The sequence below is a fragment of the Cetorhinus maximus genome, chromosome 9, assembly GCF_964194155.1.
Source record: "Cetorhinus maximus chromosome 9, sCetMax3.hap1.1, whole genome shotgun sequence".
Lineage (NCBI taxonomy): Eukaryota > Metazoa > Chordata > Chondrichthyes > Lamniformes > Cetorhinidae > Cetorhinus > Cetorhinus maximus.
Window position 1 is genome coordinate 118,716,024 of NC_135887.1, and position 18,870 is coordinate 118,734,893.

At 44.4% G+C, this 18,870-nt stretch overlaps 1 protein-coding gene across 1 annotated transcript in view; it reads right to left on the minus strand.

The window, feature by feature from the left end:
• The window catches only part of ccdc73 (coiled-coil domain containing 73), a 78,318-nt gene that overhangs the window by 42,771 nt on the left and 16,677 nt on the right, over positions 1-18,870 (minus strand). The window contains exon 7 of the mRNA XM_078549615.1: positions 8,653-8,732. Within this exon, the coding sequence (XP_078405741.1) occupies positions 8,653-8,732 (80 nt within the window). The remainder of the gene's footprint in view (positions 1-8,652; positions 8,733-18,870) is intronic.

Here is an 18,870-nt window from a genome sequence, read left to right on the forward strand (position 1 = left end):
ATGAACAAAGGGACCTTGGTGTGTGTGTCCATAGATCTCTGAAGGCGGAGGGGCATGTTAGTGGGGTGGTGAAAAAGGCATATGGGACACTTGCCTTTATCAATCGAGGCATAGATTACAAAAGTAGGGAGGTCATGTTGGAGTTGTATAGAACCTTGGTGAGGCCACAGCTGGAGTACTGTGTGCAGTTCTGGTTGCCACATTATAGGAAGGATGTTATTGCATTGGAGGGGGTGCAGAGGAGATTCACCAGAATGTTGCCTGGGATGAAACACTTAAGTTATGAAGAGAGGTTGGATAGATTTGGGTTGCTTTCATTGGATCAGAGTAGACTGAGGTGTACAAGATTATGAGGGGCATGGACAGGGTGGATAGGGAGCAGCTGTTCCCCTTGGTTGAAGGGTCAGTGACTGAGGGGAAATATGTTCAAGGTGAGGGGCAGGAGGTTGGATGTGAGAAAAAACTTTTTCCCCAGAGGGTGGTGATGGTCTGGAACGCACTGCCTGGGAGGGTGGTGGAGGCGGGTAGCCTCACATCCTTTAAAAAGAACCTGGATGAGCACTTGGCACGTCATAACATTCAAGGCTATGGGCCAAGTGCTGGTAAATGGGATTAGGTAGGTAGGTCAGGTGTTTCTCACGTGCAGACTCGATGGACCAAAGGGCCTCTTCTGCACTCTGTGATTCTGTGATTACCAAGGGAGAACCACTGCTATATAGTTACCTTACATCAGCTGGTCATAATTTGCAACTCTCTAGTTCTATTTTGGGCTTTGAATATCGTAGGCAATATCTCCCACTGTGAAAAGAGTTGACCCAGATATAACCAGATACAATCATCAAAATTTCAGATTGACCACAACTTACTGACACCACTGAAGCATAGGCCAGTGTAGATAACCAACTTAAAATTAACCCATTGCACCTAATCTCGTTTTAACCGATCCTGAACATTTTATTCCTGGAAGATTGATAAATAAAGTATATACACTTTAAAGAACTGAAATTGTGTAGACTACCCCCACATTAAAATTACAAGCATCATTTTGATTAGAAATTGCAATTTTTAATCAAGTGGGAGATAAACTCTTTTCCACAGAAAGTTTTTTCCATCAATGTGAGGGGTGTTAGTGCTGGGGAATGAAATACTTTCCATGTCAGACATCCAGTACCAGTAACAAGCACTCCCAGAACAGGTACAACACAGCTAAAAGCCCCACCAATGTCCTTCAACTCCAAATACGATTGCTTGCATGCCAAACAGCAGAAACAACAGGCGATAGACAGAGCTAAGCAATCCCACAAGCAATGGATCATATCTAAGCTCTGCAGTCTTGCCACATCCAGTCGTGAATGGTGATGGACAAAACAAACAACTAACAGAAGGAGGAAGCTCCACAAATATCCCCATCCTCAATGAAGTGGAAGCCCAGCACGTGGGTGCAAAAGACAATCCTGAAGTGTATGCAATCATCTGCAGCCAGAAGTACCAGTGGATGAAGTGTCTCAGCCTCCTCCTGAGGCCCTCAGCATCAGAGATGCCAGTCTTCAGCCAATTCAATTCACTCCACATAATATCAAGAAACGGCTAAAGGCACTGGATATTGCAAAGGATATGGGCCCTGACAATATGCCAACAATAGTACTAAAGACTTCGGCTCCAGAACTAGCCATGCCTCTAGCTAAGCTGTTCCAGTAGAGCTACAACATACGAACATACAAACAAGGAGCAGTAGTAGGCTATTCGACCCCTCGAGCTTGCTTCGCAATTTAATAAGATCATGGCTGATCTGATAGTAACCTCAAATCTGCATCCTGCCTACCCCCAATAACCTGTCACCCCCTTGCTTACCAAGAATCTATCCACTACTGTCTTAAAAATATTCAAAGACTCTGCTTCCACTGCCTTTTCAGAGAAAAAATTTCGCCTCATCTCCATTTTAAATGGGCGACCCCTTATTTTTAAACAATGAGAAACACTGGAAAATTGCCCAGGTATGTCCTGTCCACAAAAAGCAGGATAAATCCAACCCAGCTAAAATTACTGCCCCATCAGTCTACTCTCAATCATCAGTGAAGTGTTGGAAAGGGTCACTGACGGTGCTATCAAGTGGCACTTACTCAGCAATGACCAGTTCACTGATGCTCAGTTTGGGTTTTGCCAGGTCCACTCAGCTCCTGACCTCATTAGAGCCTTGATCCAAATATGGACAAAAGAGCTGAACTCAAGAGGTGAGATGAGAATTACTGCTCTTGATATCAAGGCAGCATTTGACCAATTGTCGCATCAACGAAAACGACAGTCAATGGGAATCAGGGGGAAAACTCTCCATTGGCTGGAGTCATACGAGCACAAAGGAAGATGGTTGTGGTTGTTGGAGGTCAATCATCTCAGTCCTGGGACATCACTGCAGGTATTCCTCAGGGTAGTGTCCTAGGCCCAACCGTCTTCAGCTGCTTCATTAATGATTTTCCCTCCATCATAGGGTCAAAAGGGGGGATGTTCACTGATGATTGCACAATGTTCTGTACTATTCATGATTGCTCAGATACGAAAGCAGTCTATGTCCATGTGTAACAAGACCTGGACAATATTCAGGTTTGGGCTGATAAGGGGCAAGTAACACAAGTGCCAGGCAATGACCATCTCCAACAAAAGGGAATCTATCCATTTCCTCTTGACATTCAATAGCACTACCATCACTGAATCCCCCACTATCAACATCCTGGGGGTTACCATTGACCAGAAACTGAATTGGACCAGCCATATAAATATTGTGGCTACAAGAGTAGGTCAGGGGCTGGGAGTTCTGCAGAGAGTAACTCACCACCTGACTCCCCAAAGCCTGTGCATCATCTACAAGGCACAAGTCAAGGAGTATGATGGAATAACCTCCACTTGCCTGGATGAGTACAGCTCCAACAACACTCAAAAATCTCAACACAATCCAGAACAAAGCAGCCTGGCCATAGAGGGATTTGAAATCAAGCATGAGGATTTTAAAACTGACATATTGTTTAACCAGGAGCCAGTGTAGAGCACAGGGGCGAGTTCATTACAGCTACATCGCAGGATCTGATCAAAGTAGAGGCCAGCTCAATTATAAGCAGTCAAAAAATTAGTAACTCTCCCCTCTCACGGTAAAAAACCTTGCTAATTATCAAATAAGTTGATGGCAAGAATGCAGGATATAGCTTAGAACTCTTAATCTGTTTGCTTGAGATTTACTTTGTATGCTATTTTGAAGAAGGCATTAGCGAGTTTATTTCAAATTGGTTAAAGCCTCCGCTAAAATAGCGGTGGAAGCAATATTACATGAACACATTAAGCTTTCATCCGCTAATATCACCAATAGTAATTTCTAGGCTTTTAAGTGAGCACCATTTAGAGTTAACAATCAAACCTAAATATTACTGTTAAGCAAAGAGTGTAAATCAGGATTTTTTAAACAAGTGACAGAATCATTAAATAGCTGTTACATCACTTGAAAATATTACTATAATTATAGCAAATTGCCACCTAACTATTTAGATTCTTTCAGATAGAGATTTATATGGATATGTGAAACTGAAGATCATCAGATAGCATAACAGAATTTTATAATAATCTCAATAAATCATTGTGAACAGACACAACTATAAAATACAATCTAATAAAGAATAATTATGATGTATTAATATTGACCAGCAGTGCAATTATAAAGCTACAGAACAAAAAAATTCCATTATTTCCCACTATTATTATGTGATTGGTATCTCTCAATATTGAAATGCTAATGTTTAACTGAATTTAAAACTAGTGAATATTTCACTGTAGCTATACCAGGCAGCATCTGATCAAAGTGAAAAGCCATAGAATTAAGTCTCCCCTCTCACTGTAAAAAGCCTTACTGATTATTGGGTAAAAAAAATGTTCCTTTGCATATTCTGAGTAGTAGATTTCTATTTCAGGAAAATCAAAGATAACAGTCTAATATCTCAAAATAAGCAGTAGAAACATAAAACAGAGAGATTATTGGGGAGAATCATACAGCACAAAAGGCCTCCTGGCCAAACATTTACTGGGATATAGAATACTTTACTTCAGGTGTTAATCAATGCTAAATCAATGACAGCATTCAAAAAAGTACTGTTTATTATTAGTTTGGAGGAAGAAAATCAGCCTCCAAAATGGGCCTAAATTCAGCACAGGAAAGGAAAGGTTCAATGGTCTCCTCATGGATTAACAATTTTCTCGTTATTATTTATACATCCAGTGATATTATAGCAATCTGTCACAGACTGATCCAAGAAAGATAAAACCTGTCCCCCAGTTTTGCCCAAAGTTGCTGCTTCTTAAAACATTGTGGGAAGTACTGTTTTAAGATATATTTTTAAACAAAGAACCCAGCAATAGTATTTGGAGGCGGAGGAAGACATGCAACGGATCTAGTTTTAAATGACATAAAATGTAATTCAAGAAGTTTGTACAGAACATACATCAGCAAGGGAGGTGATGGTGTGGTGGTATTGTTGCTGGACTAGTAATCCAGATACCTAAGATCACTTCTGGGGACCTGGGTTCAAATCCCACCACAGCAGATGGTGGAATTTGAATTCAGTAAAAATCTGGAAATTAAAAGTCTAATGATGACCATGAATCTTGATTGTTGTAAAAACCAATCTACTTCCTTTGGTTTGACTCACAAATGGCCTCTGAACAAGGGCTGGCCGAGCCAGTGATGCCCTCATCCCATCTCATGAATGAATGGAAAACAGCAGGCCATGAGCATTATATTTAGTTTTCCAAGTTTTAAAGACACTTTCAGTAATATGCTGCTTTGGCAGATTCTCCCTTTCAATTTCAATCCTGCTTTATCCAATGACTCATCTACTTGTACATTCTCTGTTTCTCTTTATTTCATAGTGTTACTTCCCGAACAGACAGGTCATTGTGAAAATCAGGAGATTTTCTGAATAGCCCCATGAATGATTCCATAGCCCTGCATTACAGGAACATAGAAGAGGAGCAGACCATTTAGCCCCATGAGCTTGTTCCACCATTCAATTAGACTATGATGGATTTGCAACCTAACTCCACATGGGCCTTTGTGCCATTTCCCTTGATACATCTGGTTAACAAAAGTCTTATCAATCTCAGATTTAAAATGATCTTGCATCAATTGCTATTTGTGAAAGAAAGTTTTAGATTGTACTAACCTTTGTATAGAAGTGTTACCCAACTTTTCTCCTGAAATACTTGACTCTTTTTCAACTATGTCCCCATTCCTAGATTCCTCAATCAACAAAAATAGTTTCTCACTATATAGCCTATCAGTTCCCCTTAAGGCTGTGACAACTTTTGATCCCAAAACAGTACCTTAAAGAAGATTTGTAATTTCTTTCAAAGGTCTGGGGAATCTAGACTGTGGAATCTGTAATTGTTTTTAAATTTGTTTGGAAAGGGCTTTTAAGAGTTTGCATCAATTGTATAGGGATCAATTTTCATTTTCTTGGCTAACAAGAAATACTAGTCCATGTGACCTGGCGACCCTTGACCTGGAAACAGTACCAACAGGAAGGCAGTTAAGAAAGAAGTCATGTGGTTGGCAGACACAAAGGAGAGCTATAAGCAGAGGTGCTGGAGGGTGAAGGTGATCAGTGCACAGAGGAAGACACAAAGAGAAAGCAGACAGAAACAGAAAGAGGAACACAGAGTACTCCCGTGAGGGGAAGAAGCAAATCACTGTGAGGAATAGGTCAGATTTTTTGTTTGGCAGTAATGGAGACAGGAGTTCTTGAAGACAATGTGTGAGCTGGCTAAAAAGTTCTAAAACCTAGAATGCTGTTTCAATAGCTCACAGATGCTAAATGGGCATTTTCTGAGAATCTGAGTATGATTGGTCGGTTGGTTGAAAAGCAACTCTGGAAAACTACAAAATCAGGACTGTCATGACCCGAGGGAGAGAGGGTTCATAGAAATGTACCTTGCTGATGATAATCACACCCGTGAAACTTGAAGGTGAAAGCTGTTGTCAGATAGAACTCCTTATCTACTCTATATGAATAAAGAACAGCATATTGTGGAACTGTGTAGCTACATACTCCCACTTTTGCGCAGTGAGTGATGCAAATGCTTGTGGTTGTGTAAGACATACCTTTTTTGTATCGACTATTTAAGGTGAAATTTACCCTTTTATTTGAAATATCTGTTATGGACAGGCATGAGAGAGAACGGAAATTCCTGTTCTCTTCCCTTACTGCCCATAATCAGTGTGGTTTTTGAACAGAAAGATGAGTGTGTTTCTTAACCCTCGAGTTTATGGTCAATTTGAATAACCAGCAGCAAGCATTTTCATGGGTTTAAGTGAGGAGGATTATTTATTCATATGTTCACCTCGATAAGCCAACTCTATGTCACTCATTCACACACAATCAAACACTCAGGGAAAATACAGTTAAAATGGATAGTGCACTTTTACAGATTACAAAGGAATAGTTTATAAGTCACACAATTAGCTTGTCTTGGTGCAGGCCTGGTGAAGAAGGGGTTCTTTTCCACTCTTGAAATGTAGCTTGGTGAATCATATATCAAAGCCGTTGCAGGATTCCCTCAAAGATGTGGATTTTCAGCAAGTCATGGAGTTAGTTACTTGTTATTACTAAGAGGTCAGTTTTCTGTACTGGTGGACTTGAAAAGGAACAGGCTTGAAGATATTGCAGTCTCCAGTCTTAGGGCATAGATGTTATTGTCTTTGCTGCTGCTGCTGTTTCTTGCTGTGTCATTTGCAGATGTCTGGTTACCCCCAGTGCTTGGAGTAAGAAAGATTTGTTATCTGAAGTTCCGATTAGGTGACCACCCAGAACTATTTGAAGGTTAGAAGCCATTGCTATACAATGGGGGATGGATGGTGGCCATTCACACCTACTTATGATGAATTGATTTCTCTACAGCTCTTTGTTAATTTTGAGCTCAGAGACTTGAGCCTATGAGTCCATAGATTTTGAGTTTTGGTTAAGTCCACAAACAATAGGAAGTGTGAATTCCCAAATGGTTTCATCTTGATATCTCCATTCAAGATGGGTGCCATCCACGGTCATTCAATTAGGAATTTTCTGGAGACTTGTGCGCTTTCTGAGGCTATGCAGAAATTGCAAAAGTCATCTGACCCTCAGTAGTCACCTAGGCAGCCTTTTAATGTCCAGTTTTTAAAAAAGGCAGTTTCAGAAAATTCTACATTGAAAACAGTCCATCTTTAAAGTTATGAATATATCGTGCCTTTACTGGGCATGACATATAATTTGCCTGTTAATTCATGTTTAATTTACATTGATTCTGATTCATCTTAAAGTAAAAGATACAAAAAGTGAAATATTGTTGGTAATTTCTTCTTTAAGAATCATTGGTAAATTTGGTATTTTGGTTTATGGTTCTCTCACGGGAATTGTAACAATACCATGAAAACTTTGATCATAGGGGAGAGGAAGCATCATCCCCTTCCATCCCCTCTTTCTTGGACATTCACAAAGAATCCAGTGAGTTTTCGGAAGAGCCAGTCCACCCCTGTTCCCATCATGTAGCTATCTCAGCCTTCTAACCATCTCCTGCTTTTGTCCTTCACAGACTTCAGGTCAATTACTGATACACCTTCTCCTGTGTTTTTCCTTCTTCACCATTCCAGTCTAATTCTATTTAAATGCTTGTCCAGTTTTCATCTTCTCACTCCTGACGAAGTGTTACAACCAAAACTTTAAACTTGCTTGTGGTCTTCAGAGATGCTGCCTGACCTGATGCAAGTTTTCAGAATTTTCTGCTGCTGTTTCATCTTTTTAATTCAGCGTTCTAGACAATTTACTATAACGTTAACCAGTGCTCTAAAAGCAACTTTTATGAAAATGCTCCTGTGAAATATCGACACCCGATTCACAGGGCAAGAACAATATATAAAGCAACTGTAGGCAATTTAAAACAATTAGATATAGGTTATTATTTTACATTATATGTTGCTGGAATCCTTTGAGCCTTGCAGAGTTTATTGTGCAACAGCCACAATATATTCTACATATGCATATATAGTGGCTTGATACGATACTACACTGACACACCGTGCCATAGTGGAAGGGGTGCAGGTCCTCCCCAGTGATTCCTCATACAACAAGCTCCTTGTTACTCTCGCTTGCCAACTAGTGGCTAATTTACAGCAGTACCAGAGAGATCAAGTGACAGAACATTTCAGTCAGTGAACAAGGAAACAGAAATCAAAAAGAAGAAAATAAATCACACTGTAAAAGTCTGTAAACGAGGGAAGTTCTTAGAAAGGTGAATGAAAATGTACAGAACTACAGTTCAATTTTCTAGTTGCCATAGCACTGCCTAAATTCAAAAAAAGAGTAACTTTATCATTGCCTCTTACTTCAAGAATGTTATCACTGCAAAAATTCCTCAATCATTATTTGTAGACATTGTAAATCACTTGTGAAGATTTCCTCTGGCAGCTATTTATTGCAAAACCATAACCACATTCTAAACTAATTCATTTTCAACATCAGTAATACTGAACAGAAGAAATCTCCACAAAAACATTTAAAATACAACCAGAGGAATTTTTACTCCATTGCGTTCCAAGAGTTCAAGGTGCAAATTACTGATCCTTCCTTGTGGTTTCTGAAATACCTGTTTCAGGTCATGTACATCATTCTCCTGATTTTTATTCACTGTCATTAGTTTTTTGTTCAACCTTGTTGCTTCCTCTACTGTGAAAAAAACACAAAAAATGTCTTCTGAAAATTACTTTTGACATAAAGTGTCACAAGATAATCTGAAATATATAATTTTGTGTCAAAAGTTCATTTGTAAATATATTTTCATTATGGACATTCGTTATAAAGGCTTAATAAATTGATATTTTTTCCACAGCTATCTAAATTGCATCCAAATAAAATGCCATTTGATTATACTAACCCATTCTTCAACCTGTTCTTAATAAAAGTAACAACATCCCCTGCACAAAATTCAGAAAGGGTCTTCAGACACTTGTGTTCATAACTGCACATTCTCTTCTTCTTGAGTTCTCTGCCCGAAGGTAGGACCCTGGAGATTATTTGCTGAAGTATAGGCAGCAAAATTTTGGATATGCTCAAGTTTGAAGCACAGAAGATTCGAGGTTGGCCAGGACAGCATTGCAATAGTCAAGTTTAGAGGAAACAAAGACATGGATGAGGGTATCAGCAAAAGATATGCTGAGGCAGCAGCATCAGTGAATTAAGTCTTGAATGGCTCAGGTAGCATGAACTACCGAGAGTGTATCTCTAGAGGAATAAAAAAATTATTGGCAGAACTTGCAAGTAGCAAGATGCTCAAAATTATTATTGATGTTGTAGCTTTCTGCCTGTAATAACGAGTCAATTATGAATTTTTCACGCACAATGGCCCAGAACTTCTGATCTCCGGGGGGGCGGTGTCGAGAGGTACCCCAGAAGATGCACTGGGGAAGTCCCCATTCAGGAAATGCATTGGAATTGCCCAGGAGATTCAAGCTTCCGATGGGCAATTATCTTGCACCAGGAACCATGCGATACTCCGATTTAAATAGGAATTAAAACTGCTTCTAACTCCTGGGTAACAATAGTACTGACACTCGCCTGCCCTCCCCCCACCTCCCATGACACCCCGACTATCTCCCTACCCCCGACGGACCTCCCCACCCGCCCCAACTACCACCCCCACATCCCTGACCAACCCGCACTCCCAATCTACACTCCAACTACCCTTCCAACCCCAACCCTTGACCTACCACCCAATTCCCCCCGCAAATGACCACCCAACCCCCGACCCATCCTACACCCACCCCCCTGCTACCACACCGCCCCCCATCAACCCCATCCTACCAACTTATCTTACACACTTACCTTCTCCTTGGCTTCTCAAACTGGCTAGGACTATTAACTTACCTGCTTTACAGCAACTAAATGCTGTAAAAAAGTGGCATGGCTTCACTTCATCCGACGCTGCTGCCCTGCACTGGACGCCTTGGGAACCCACTGCGCTGCACAATTCTCACGGGGCCCAAGTCTGAAGGTCGATTGCAAAATGTGCAGCTACCAACTAAGGTAAGTAAAAAAAGAGTAGAGTGGCAATCCGACTGATTGTCACTCCTTGGAAGTTCTAATAAGTTGCAGCAACAAAAGACAAGTGGTTTTCTATCTGCCACATTTATTCTCTGATTATTTCTTCAGTAGCATTCATCATTCAAAGAAGTGTAGCTTCTGAATGTACGCGTAACAAGCTTTTTCTCTTCTAAGCCTGGTTCATAATTAAGTGGACTTTTGAGCATGGTGTCTGCTCACTGTCCTGGATCAAAGTGCAACAGTTTTTAGTTTGTTCAGTCTTATTTGCCCCTTTCTTTATTTGGCACCTAATGATATTCATCATCATGAGTTCTCTGCCTGAACCACGGCTATGCATATGCCGTATCTTTTATTAGGTGGGGCAAGGGCCTGACCTCAAGTCTATCTCAGTTGAACAGGTTTGAGCCCAGTGCTGTTGGCATTAATCTGAACCACACGCTAAATGGCTAACCAACTGAGCTAACCCCACCCCCGATGATACTACTCCACGTGCTTCTTGCACACATATCCATTCAGTAAGTGTGCTTTTTTTTTTGGGAAGTTATGCAGAGTAAACTTGTAGCGTATAAAGCACTTCCTTACTAATGTTTGTTGACTTTTTTTGATTGATGTGTATTTGACTTTTCATTCCACTGACTAATTGTGACTGAAAATTAGACAAAAATATGGAACAGGGAAAAGCAGTTTACCCATCAGAACTGTTCCTTCCATGGACCAGTTGTATTTCACTCTCATTGACTCTACACTGCCATGTAATTTCCCAATGGATGTCCATGAAGTTCAACTCCGAACCATCCCCCCTTGCAAAGGATAAATTAAACAAAGCATCAGAACAGGTATCTAAAATTATATGAACAGAACTGTCCACTGGCTTTGCATGACATTTCCATCGTCCTGCCTGTTAAGAAATCATAGGCCAGAATCTTCGGGTCGGCGTGCGGGGGCTGGCCCCGTTCGCCAACGCATAAAATGACGTGCGGTGACGTCGGGCGTGTGTCCCAACGTCATCGCGCGTCATTCAGATCTTCAGTTCTGCGGTTAAGGCCATTTAAATATCAATTTAAGTAATTAACATAGCTGCCTGTTCAACCTTAAGGTTGGCGGGCAGGCGAAGAGCCCAGGCGGCCTTCGCATTTTTCATGAAATCTCATCCACGGGGATGAGATGAGGTTTCATGAAGGTTTTTAAACTTCAATAAAAATTTTTAATAAAATTCATAGACATGTCCAGCTCATGCGACACTGTCACATGAGGAGACATGTCTTAAAATTTTTTTCTTTCTTTATTTAAATTTTTAAAAATCAAACTAATCTCCCTGAGGCAGCTCTGTGCCTTAGGGAGATTTCTGCGCTCTTTCACGCACATGCGTGAAAGAGCGCTGGCCCCGATTGAGCCTACTCCCCCTATCCACACAGGGAGCACTCAGGGCTTCCAGATACGGGTCATGCTGGGCGGGCCTTAATTGGCCTACCCATGTAAAATGGCGGCTCACAGCCGATCACGGGCAGCAATCGGCTGCGCGCCCACTCCCACCCAGCCTCCCCGACGGGGAGAAAATGCTCCCCATAATGTTCTTCCTCCTTAGTCTCTGCTATTGTTATGTCCTGATGCCCATTATGATAATGTAATCACTTGCTCTGCTCATTTGCAGTACCTTATGCGGCAAATACAAAGGCCCAGATTTTTGCCACAACGGAGAGGCTCTCTGTTGTGACAAAAGTCCTGGAAATGGCTAGAAATTCTAAGTCTCACCCCCAAACACGGCACTTCCTATTTTCACAGTGGCGGGAGAGGAGTTGGGCCACTTAAATCACTGTTTGCACTGAAGTGGGATTTTGGTAGCCCAGGAGTGTGAAACCTGAAGTGTGCAGATTAGAACAGATAAGAGGAGGTTTGAACTTGGTGGATTGGTTTGGATGGCCAGTGCACCTCTTTGGAGAGGTAAGATATCCCTTTGGATATAGTCCCAGGCCAACTTTGGAAGAGGTAAGGCACCCTATGGGAGAGGTAAGGCACCCTTTGGAATTGTTAAAATTGAACATAATTATGCACTTTTTACACACACACTCATTGGAATTGTCAAGCTGGCAATAAACTGTCAAAGAACTATGAAGCTGTCAAAGAACTGTCCAGCTGTCAAAGAACTATCAAAACTGTCAAAGAGCTGTCAAGGATCTGTCAAATCTGTCAAGGAATTGTCAAAGGGTACTAGGTGAGTTGGCATGGAGGGGATAAGAGCAAAGATTGGTGGGTGGGGCATGGGTTGGCATGAGTTAATATTAAGTTGTCATAGAGGCTATAAAGTGCTATGGGGATGTGGGGGACATAGGTGGGTATGAGGGACCATCGGAGGAGGCTAGAGGGGCATGAGTTGGCATAGTGGGAATAGGGACCATGGGTCAGTGGGTGGAGGCATGAGGGGGCATACATTTGTATGGATGTGACATAGGGAATGTGTTGGGAAGGTGAAGGATGAGAGCCGGGTGTATGTTTTTTATTTATTTTTTTATTTATTTCACCATAGTGCTGGAGCATGGAGGCAGGCCTTCCACCCATCTGCCCCCCACTCTTGTTCCAGGGGCAACAGCTCGACTTCTAATCCAGCCCGCCCCCCGGAATGAAAATCCAAACTGCAGATGGTCATTTTTAAAGGTGGAGTTTGCAGAGCTGGGAATTCCTTCTGTCTCTGTGCACCCAACCCGTTAGCAAAAATCTGGGTCATAGGTTTTGTGAAATTTGCAGTTATCACAAGTGGCTAGCTCTTTGAAATATTACCACAATCTACACTGTGGCACAAAATTCTACTAATACTACAAAGAAATAAAGGTACGAAAATAATTCTCTTAACCGTGGCACCTTTTCTTTACATGTCTTTGTTTTAGACCAAATTATCACAGTATTAGTGTAAATACTGATTCTGAAAATGGAGCATTTTAAAATATTTACTATATCCAAACAAGCCAGACATCTTCTACACAAATGTTCAGAAACCAAGCTCTTTATCACTTATCACTGGAAATCATTTTTTAAAATTACAATTCAACACAAAATCTAGTTCTGTATTTCCATGTTGGCTGTTCTAGGGATAAACCTTACCCTAGTAAGCCAAACATATACAAAACAGAGCATTAATATCCATTTTAAACATAAATTTGGAATTAAAAAATCATAATACCATAATCACAAGGATGAACATCTAATTTTAGTAGCTACAGAGCATAGGCAGCATTTTCAGCCATAACAGCTGAAGATATTAAATCTATTGTTTAAAAAGATAAAAAAAGAAACATACTATTCTGAGCATGCACTGTGCAAGCACCAAGCATTCAAAAAATAACATCAGGATAAGATATAGAAACATTATAAGGCTAGAAATTGCTATTGGTGCTTCAAATAAGCACTTCACACAATCATTTGCAATTTTAATGATGTCGTTAATTGTTGCTTAAAATTCAGCACATGAAGCAAAATCACTTCCTTATAAAATTTTCCAGTCTGTAAATCAAAGTTCTCTGTAGCTGTTTACCTGTATAATCTGACTCTGTTGCTGTTACTGCATTGCACATCAATACACTCATCCACCGAAAGCCCAATCCTTCTTTCACCAACCAATGAATATAATCACATGCTATAAGATGCTGATTCCCACCTCCGGTGGGAAACTGATTAAAGTTCAGATTTTCACAGGAGTGGATCCTTAATTGATATATAGATTCTCTGTCCACTGAGAGCCAGTGGGAAAATGGTGGTGTGGTGGTAATGTTACTGGACTGCTAACTGGCTTAGAATAATGCTCTGAATTCAAATCTCATCACACCCCTGGTGGAATGAAAAAATGAATAAAACTGGATGGGCTGCCCTAGGCACCTGAAACAACAACAGCACACACTTCCCAGCTGACCCGTCAATGTCTTCCTAACTAAGGTCTGGGGAGGGTTATGCCAAAATTGGGAGGGCTGTCTCCCAATTATTCAATTGGTTAAGCAAAGATCTGACACCGTCATACTTACCAAACCATACCTTACAGCCAATGTCCCAGACCTCTCCATCACCATTCCTGGGCATGTTCTGTCCCATCAGCAGGACAGACCCACCCGATAATTCAGCACAGTGGTATACCGTTGGGAAGCAGTGGCCCTGGGAATTCTCAACATTGACTCTCGTCCCAAAAACATCACATGGCATCAGGTCAAATATGGGCAAGAAAAACTCCTGCTGAATATCACCCACCAGCCCCCTTCAGCTGATGAATCAGTACCCTCCATGTTGAACATCACTTGGAAGAAACACTGAGGGTAGTGTTAGGGATCCATATCTGCAAGAACTATACACTTTTAAGAACATTGGGCAGAATTTTTCCGTTGGCGTGTGGGGAGCGGGACCCACAGCCGACGCGTAAAATGACGCGCGGTGACGTCGGGCGCACATCCCGACGTTGCCGCGCGCCATCGTGATATTTCGGTGGGCGGGCGCACGATGATGTCCATTGCGCGACCGCCATTAATTAATGGGCCACTTAAAGCCCTTGAGGCTCCAATTGACCTGGGTTTTAAAGCGCCCGTGCGATCTTCAGCTCGTCGCACGGGCGCAACGGACAGACGGGTATCAGGAATTTGTATGAGGCTCATCCACGGGTGGGAGAAGAGAGCTCAGTGGGTTCGCAAATCCAGACATTTTAAAGTAACTGCTCAGAAGTTAGTGAAACTTGCCTGTGTGAAGTGGAAAAGTTGCAAACACATAGCAGCTGTTTGGACTGGACTCATAACCTTCAAGTCAGCACTTTTCTGTGAGGATTTGTTTTGGGGCCTGTGGGTTTCAGGAAGCCTCCCTGAGCCTGGGAATGGGAGGTGATCTCTCCACTGCAGGCACCTCATCTGAGGAGGAAGGGAGGGCTAGAAGGGGGAGGAGGCCAGGAGTACACATTCAGCCTGCAGGGGAGCCACCTTTGGGAGGACAGGCACAAGCACAAGGGGTGCAGGGCCAACAGGTAGTCCAAGGCGCAAGGGGCCGCAGAAGATGGCACTATCCTGCTGCCAGGGTATACAGGCGGCGAAGCACCTATCTCAATATGTCTGAGGTGCAATGCCGAAGGAGGCTCAGTCTGTCAAGGGAGACAGTCAACTCTATCTGTCAGATAGGTCTCAGCTAACCATGCCCGTGGCTCTAAAGGTCACAGCTGCCATCAACTTCTATGCCTTTGGCTCTTTCCAGGGGTCGGTGGGTGATCTTTGCATTGTCTCCCAACCAGCTGTCCACACTTGCGTCAAGCAGGTAACAAATCAGGCATGCATTGACCTTCATCCACTACCGCTGGGACAAGGCCAGCCAGAAAGAGCGAGCCAGAGACTTCGCGGCCATTGCTGGCTTCCCCCGCGTCCAGGCTGCAATCAACTGCACACATGTGGCCATCAAGGTGCCAGCAGGTGAGCCCGGTGCCTTCATCAACATTCCATGAACGTGCAGAGAGTGTGTGATCACAGGATGCTGATTCTACAAGTCTGCGCAAGGTACCCAGGTAGCTCCCACGATGCCTACTTCCTCAGACACTTCCAGGTTCCAGGGCTCTTCAGTGCTCCAGCCCGGGTGGATGGTTGGCTGCTGGGTGACAAGGGCTATCCCCTTAGAAGGTGGCTCATGACGCCTCTCCGCCATCCAAGAACAGAAGCTGAGCAGCGGTATAATAGAAGTCACACCTCCACAAGGGCTGTGTTGGAGAGAGCCATCAGTCTTCTCAAAATGTGCTTCAGATGCCTGGACCGTTCCAGGGGCGTACTGCAGTACCTCCCAGATCGAGTGTTGCTGATAGTCGTTGCATGCTGCTCTCTCCACAATCTTGCGCTGCAAAGGGGAGATGCTGTGGATGAAGAAGATGTAGACGGAGTGGTTGCAGCTGAACACAATGGGCAGAATTTTCTGCCTGTCGGGTGGGCGGGCCCGACCCAATCTCCGGAGGGCGGGGAGTCAATCCACGCCGGAGAAGCAGGCCGCACCGCCATTTTACGTGGGCGGGCCAATTAAGGCCCACCCAGCGTGATGTCCAGCGGGAAGCGCTATGCGCTTCCTGTGTGGGTGGGGAGGGATTCCTCCTCACGCATGCGCACGAAAGAGCGCACATCTCCCTGAGGCATAGTGCAGCCTCAGGGAGATCGCTTCCACTTTGAAAAAGATTAAAAATAGAAAAAAAAATTCCTTAACATGTCCCCCTCATGACAATGTCACATGAGATGGGACATGTTTATAATTTACACTATAACTTTATTAAATTTTTAAAAACCCTGCATGAAACCTCATCCCGCCGGTGGATGAGGTTTCATGTTTTCTCTATTTGCCGCCGGGGCTCCTGGCCTGCCCACCAACCTTAAGATTGGTCGGGCAGGTCCTTTAATTGTTTAAATGATCCTGTCAATGGCCTCAATTGACCATTGACAGGTCGGCGGGCCCACAGCTGATTTTGCTGAGCCCCCACCTTCCTGAAAATTTAAATGGGGCGGGATGACGTCGGGGGTTCCGCCCAACATCATCCTGCGTCATTTTACGCGTCGGCAAGCGGGCCCCGCCCCCTGCTTGCCGACAGCAAAATTCTGCCCAATGAGTCCAGCAGTGAGTCCGAGGATGAGAACACACAGGGAAATGATGAGGGGGTACACGCTGACCCGGGCATACTCTAGGGAGGCAGGGACACCCGGGATGCTCTAATCCAAGGAACCTTTAGCTAGCACAGTACATATGGATCTCTAACACAAGCCTGGCCTGTAGCCTCCATCCTGGAGACTTTAGTGCAAAATCTGTCTGGATAGACAGATGGGTCCAGTCAATAAATGTAAATGACACACAAATCACTCATCAAATCTCAGGAATCCATACACCTGCCCAAGAAAAGAGGCACCCCCAACCATTTTAGATGACATAAATTTAATGCTGTAACAAAAGTCTCTTGACATAACAGAAATAAAATGGTGTTGCACTTCACACACAATCAGAAGGAACTCATAGAGGGGCCAACAAAAAACCACCAGTGATGAACCCGAGGTGTGCCTAAGGTGCTTTCATTTTACGTTTTTGGGTGCTACATCTTGTGGTGCCCCCTCGCTGGCACAGGCATCTGAGACAGCCTGCTCTCTCTGATGCCCTGTTGGCCTCGATGACTTTGGCGGACGTCCTCCGGCCTGTCAAGCCTGTGCTGGCCCCGCCTGGGAGGGAGCTGCCAGCTCCACAACTGGCATATCCCCAGTCATCACAGTCTCATTGGGTGCCGCGGTCACTAGCAGAGGGGTGGAAGAGCTGCCGCCCTCATCCGGAGCGCCCTGAGAGGCGCTAGCAGAGACGACAGGCAGCTGCTCCGCCAACGTGAGGTCTGTTTGGCCCTCCCTGCTCACCGTAGATGGATGGGCACCGAGGTGAGATACCTGGTGCCCAAACCACCGCTCACACGGGCACTGACCACATGAGGTCAATGCCCCTGTGAGGGATTGCAGGTCCGAGCGCAACCCTAGGAACCCCTGATCCTGTCCCTGGGGCTGCCTCTCCATGAGAGTCGCCACTCTCTCCATGGAGGAAGCTTGGCGCTCAGCCATGAGGCTCAATGCATCGGTTACGATCCGCGTTGACTCCTCCATCACTGACACCAAGCCAAGCACAGCCTCATGTATCTCCACCAGATGGTCCCGCACACCCGGCCGCATCTCATCAGTTGTCTGCATCGCTGATGACTCCAGAGGCTCATCATCAATGACAGGCTGAGCATGTGCCTGGGCCCCTGCAGTCCTCCGACTGCGGGCGCCAACAGCACTCCCTGCCTCCGCCAGCTCCTCCAGCGATTGTGAAGTGCCCTCACTGCTGTGACCCGGGACACTAGCCAAAGATATGATGCCCACCGAGATGCCAGTATCTGTGCTGGTGCCTGCCTGGCAGAGATGGTGTGATGCCTCTAATGGTGCAACTTCATGCCCCCTCAGGTGTCAGAGGGGGCCCCTGGTGCTCCATGTCCTGGCCGTGCGCCGATGATGCTGAAAGGAAGAGTAAGGACACTTGATCAGTTAGCCTGCGGGCAATATCCATGTATATGCCTGTCCCCCGGATCATCATGCGCTCATCATTCCACATGCAATGGGCAAGCCATGTTGGTTTCATCACGCACTCAACAATCAGCACTGCCATAGATGTTGGGAGACTATTGGTGACATGAGTGCTGTCCATACATACCTGCCCGTGGAGCCCCAGCCTCTCCAGCCCCAGTGGACCTGGGCGCATGGCGCCTCTCCAGGTCGAGGGCCCCCTGCTCAAAGCGGCTAAGCAGCAAAACCTGGCCTGGCCCACCGCCAGTCCTCAGCCACTTGGCGTTGTAATGAGAATTCTTCTCCTGGAAATGAAAAAATAGCATTGACAAGTGATACTTGTACCGTCAATCTCCTGGCGGTCGGCCCACCCCAAGCCCAGTTGCCCATTGCTGGGGTGCAGTGCATCCTTCCCCCGCTGTTGGCCAGCACTCACACAAATATGCCTGGTGTGTCCCTCACACCCCCCGGCCACATGCTGCCTTCATCACAGTTGGGAGCACACAGTTGTACCTGCTGTTGCAAGGAGGCACAATGACATGGACTGCAGAGGGCAGCAGATCCATCTGTGCCACACCACCTTGAACATCCCCTCCCACCATGTCATCACCCTGACTTCGACATGGCCAGGAGTTCGAGCAGTGCGCCTGGGTGCAGATCCTCCACATTGTCCCCACCACAGTCGTGTGGGTGTCAGTCCACCACAAGTT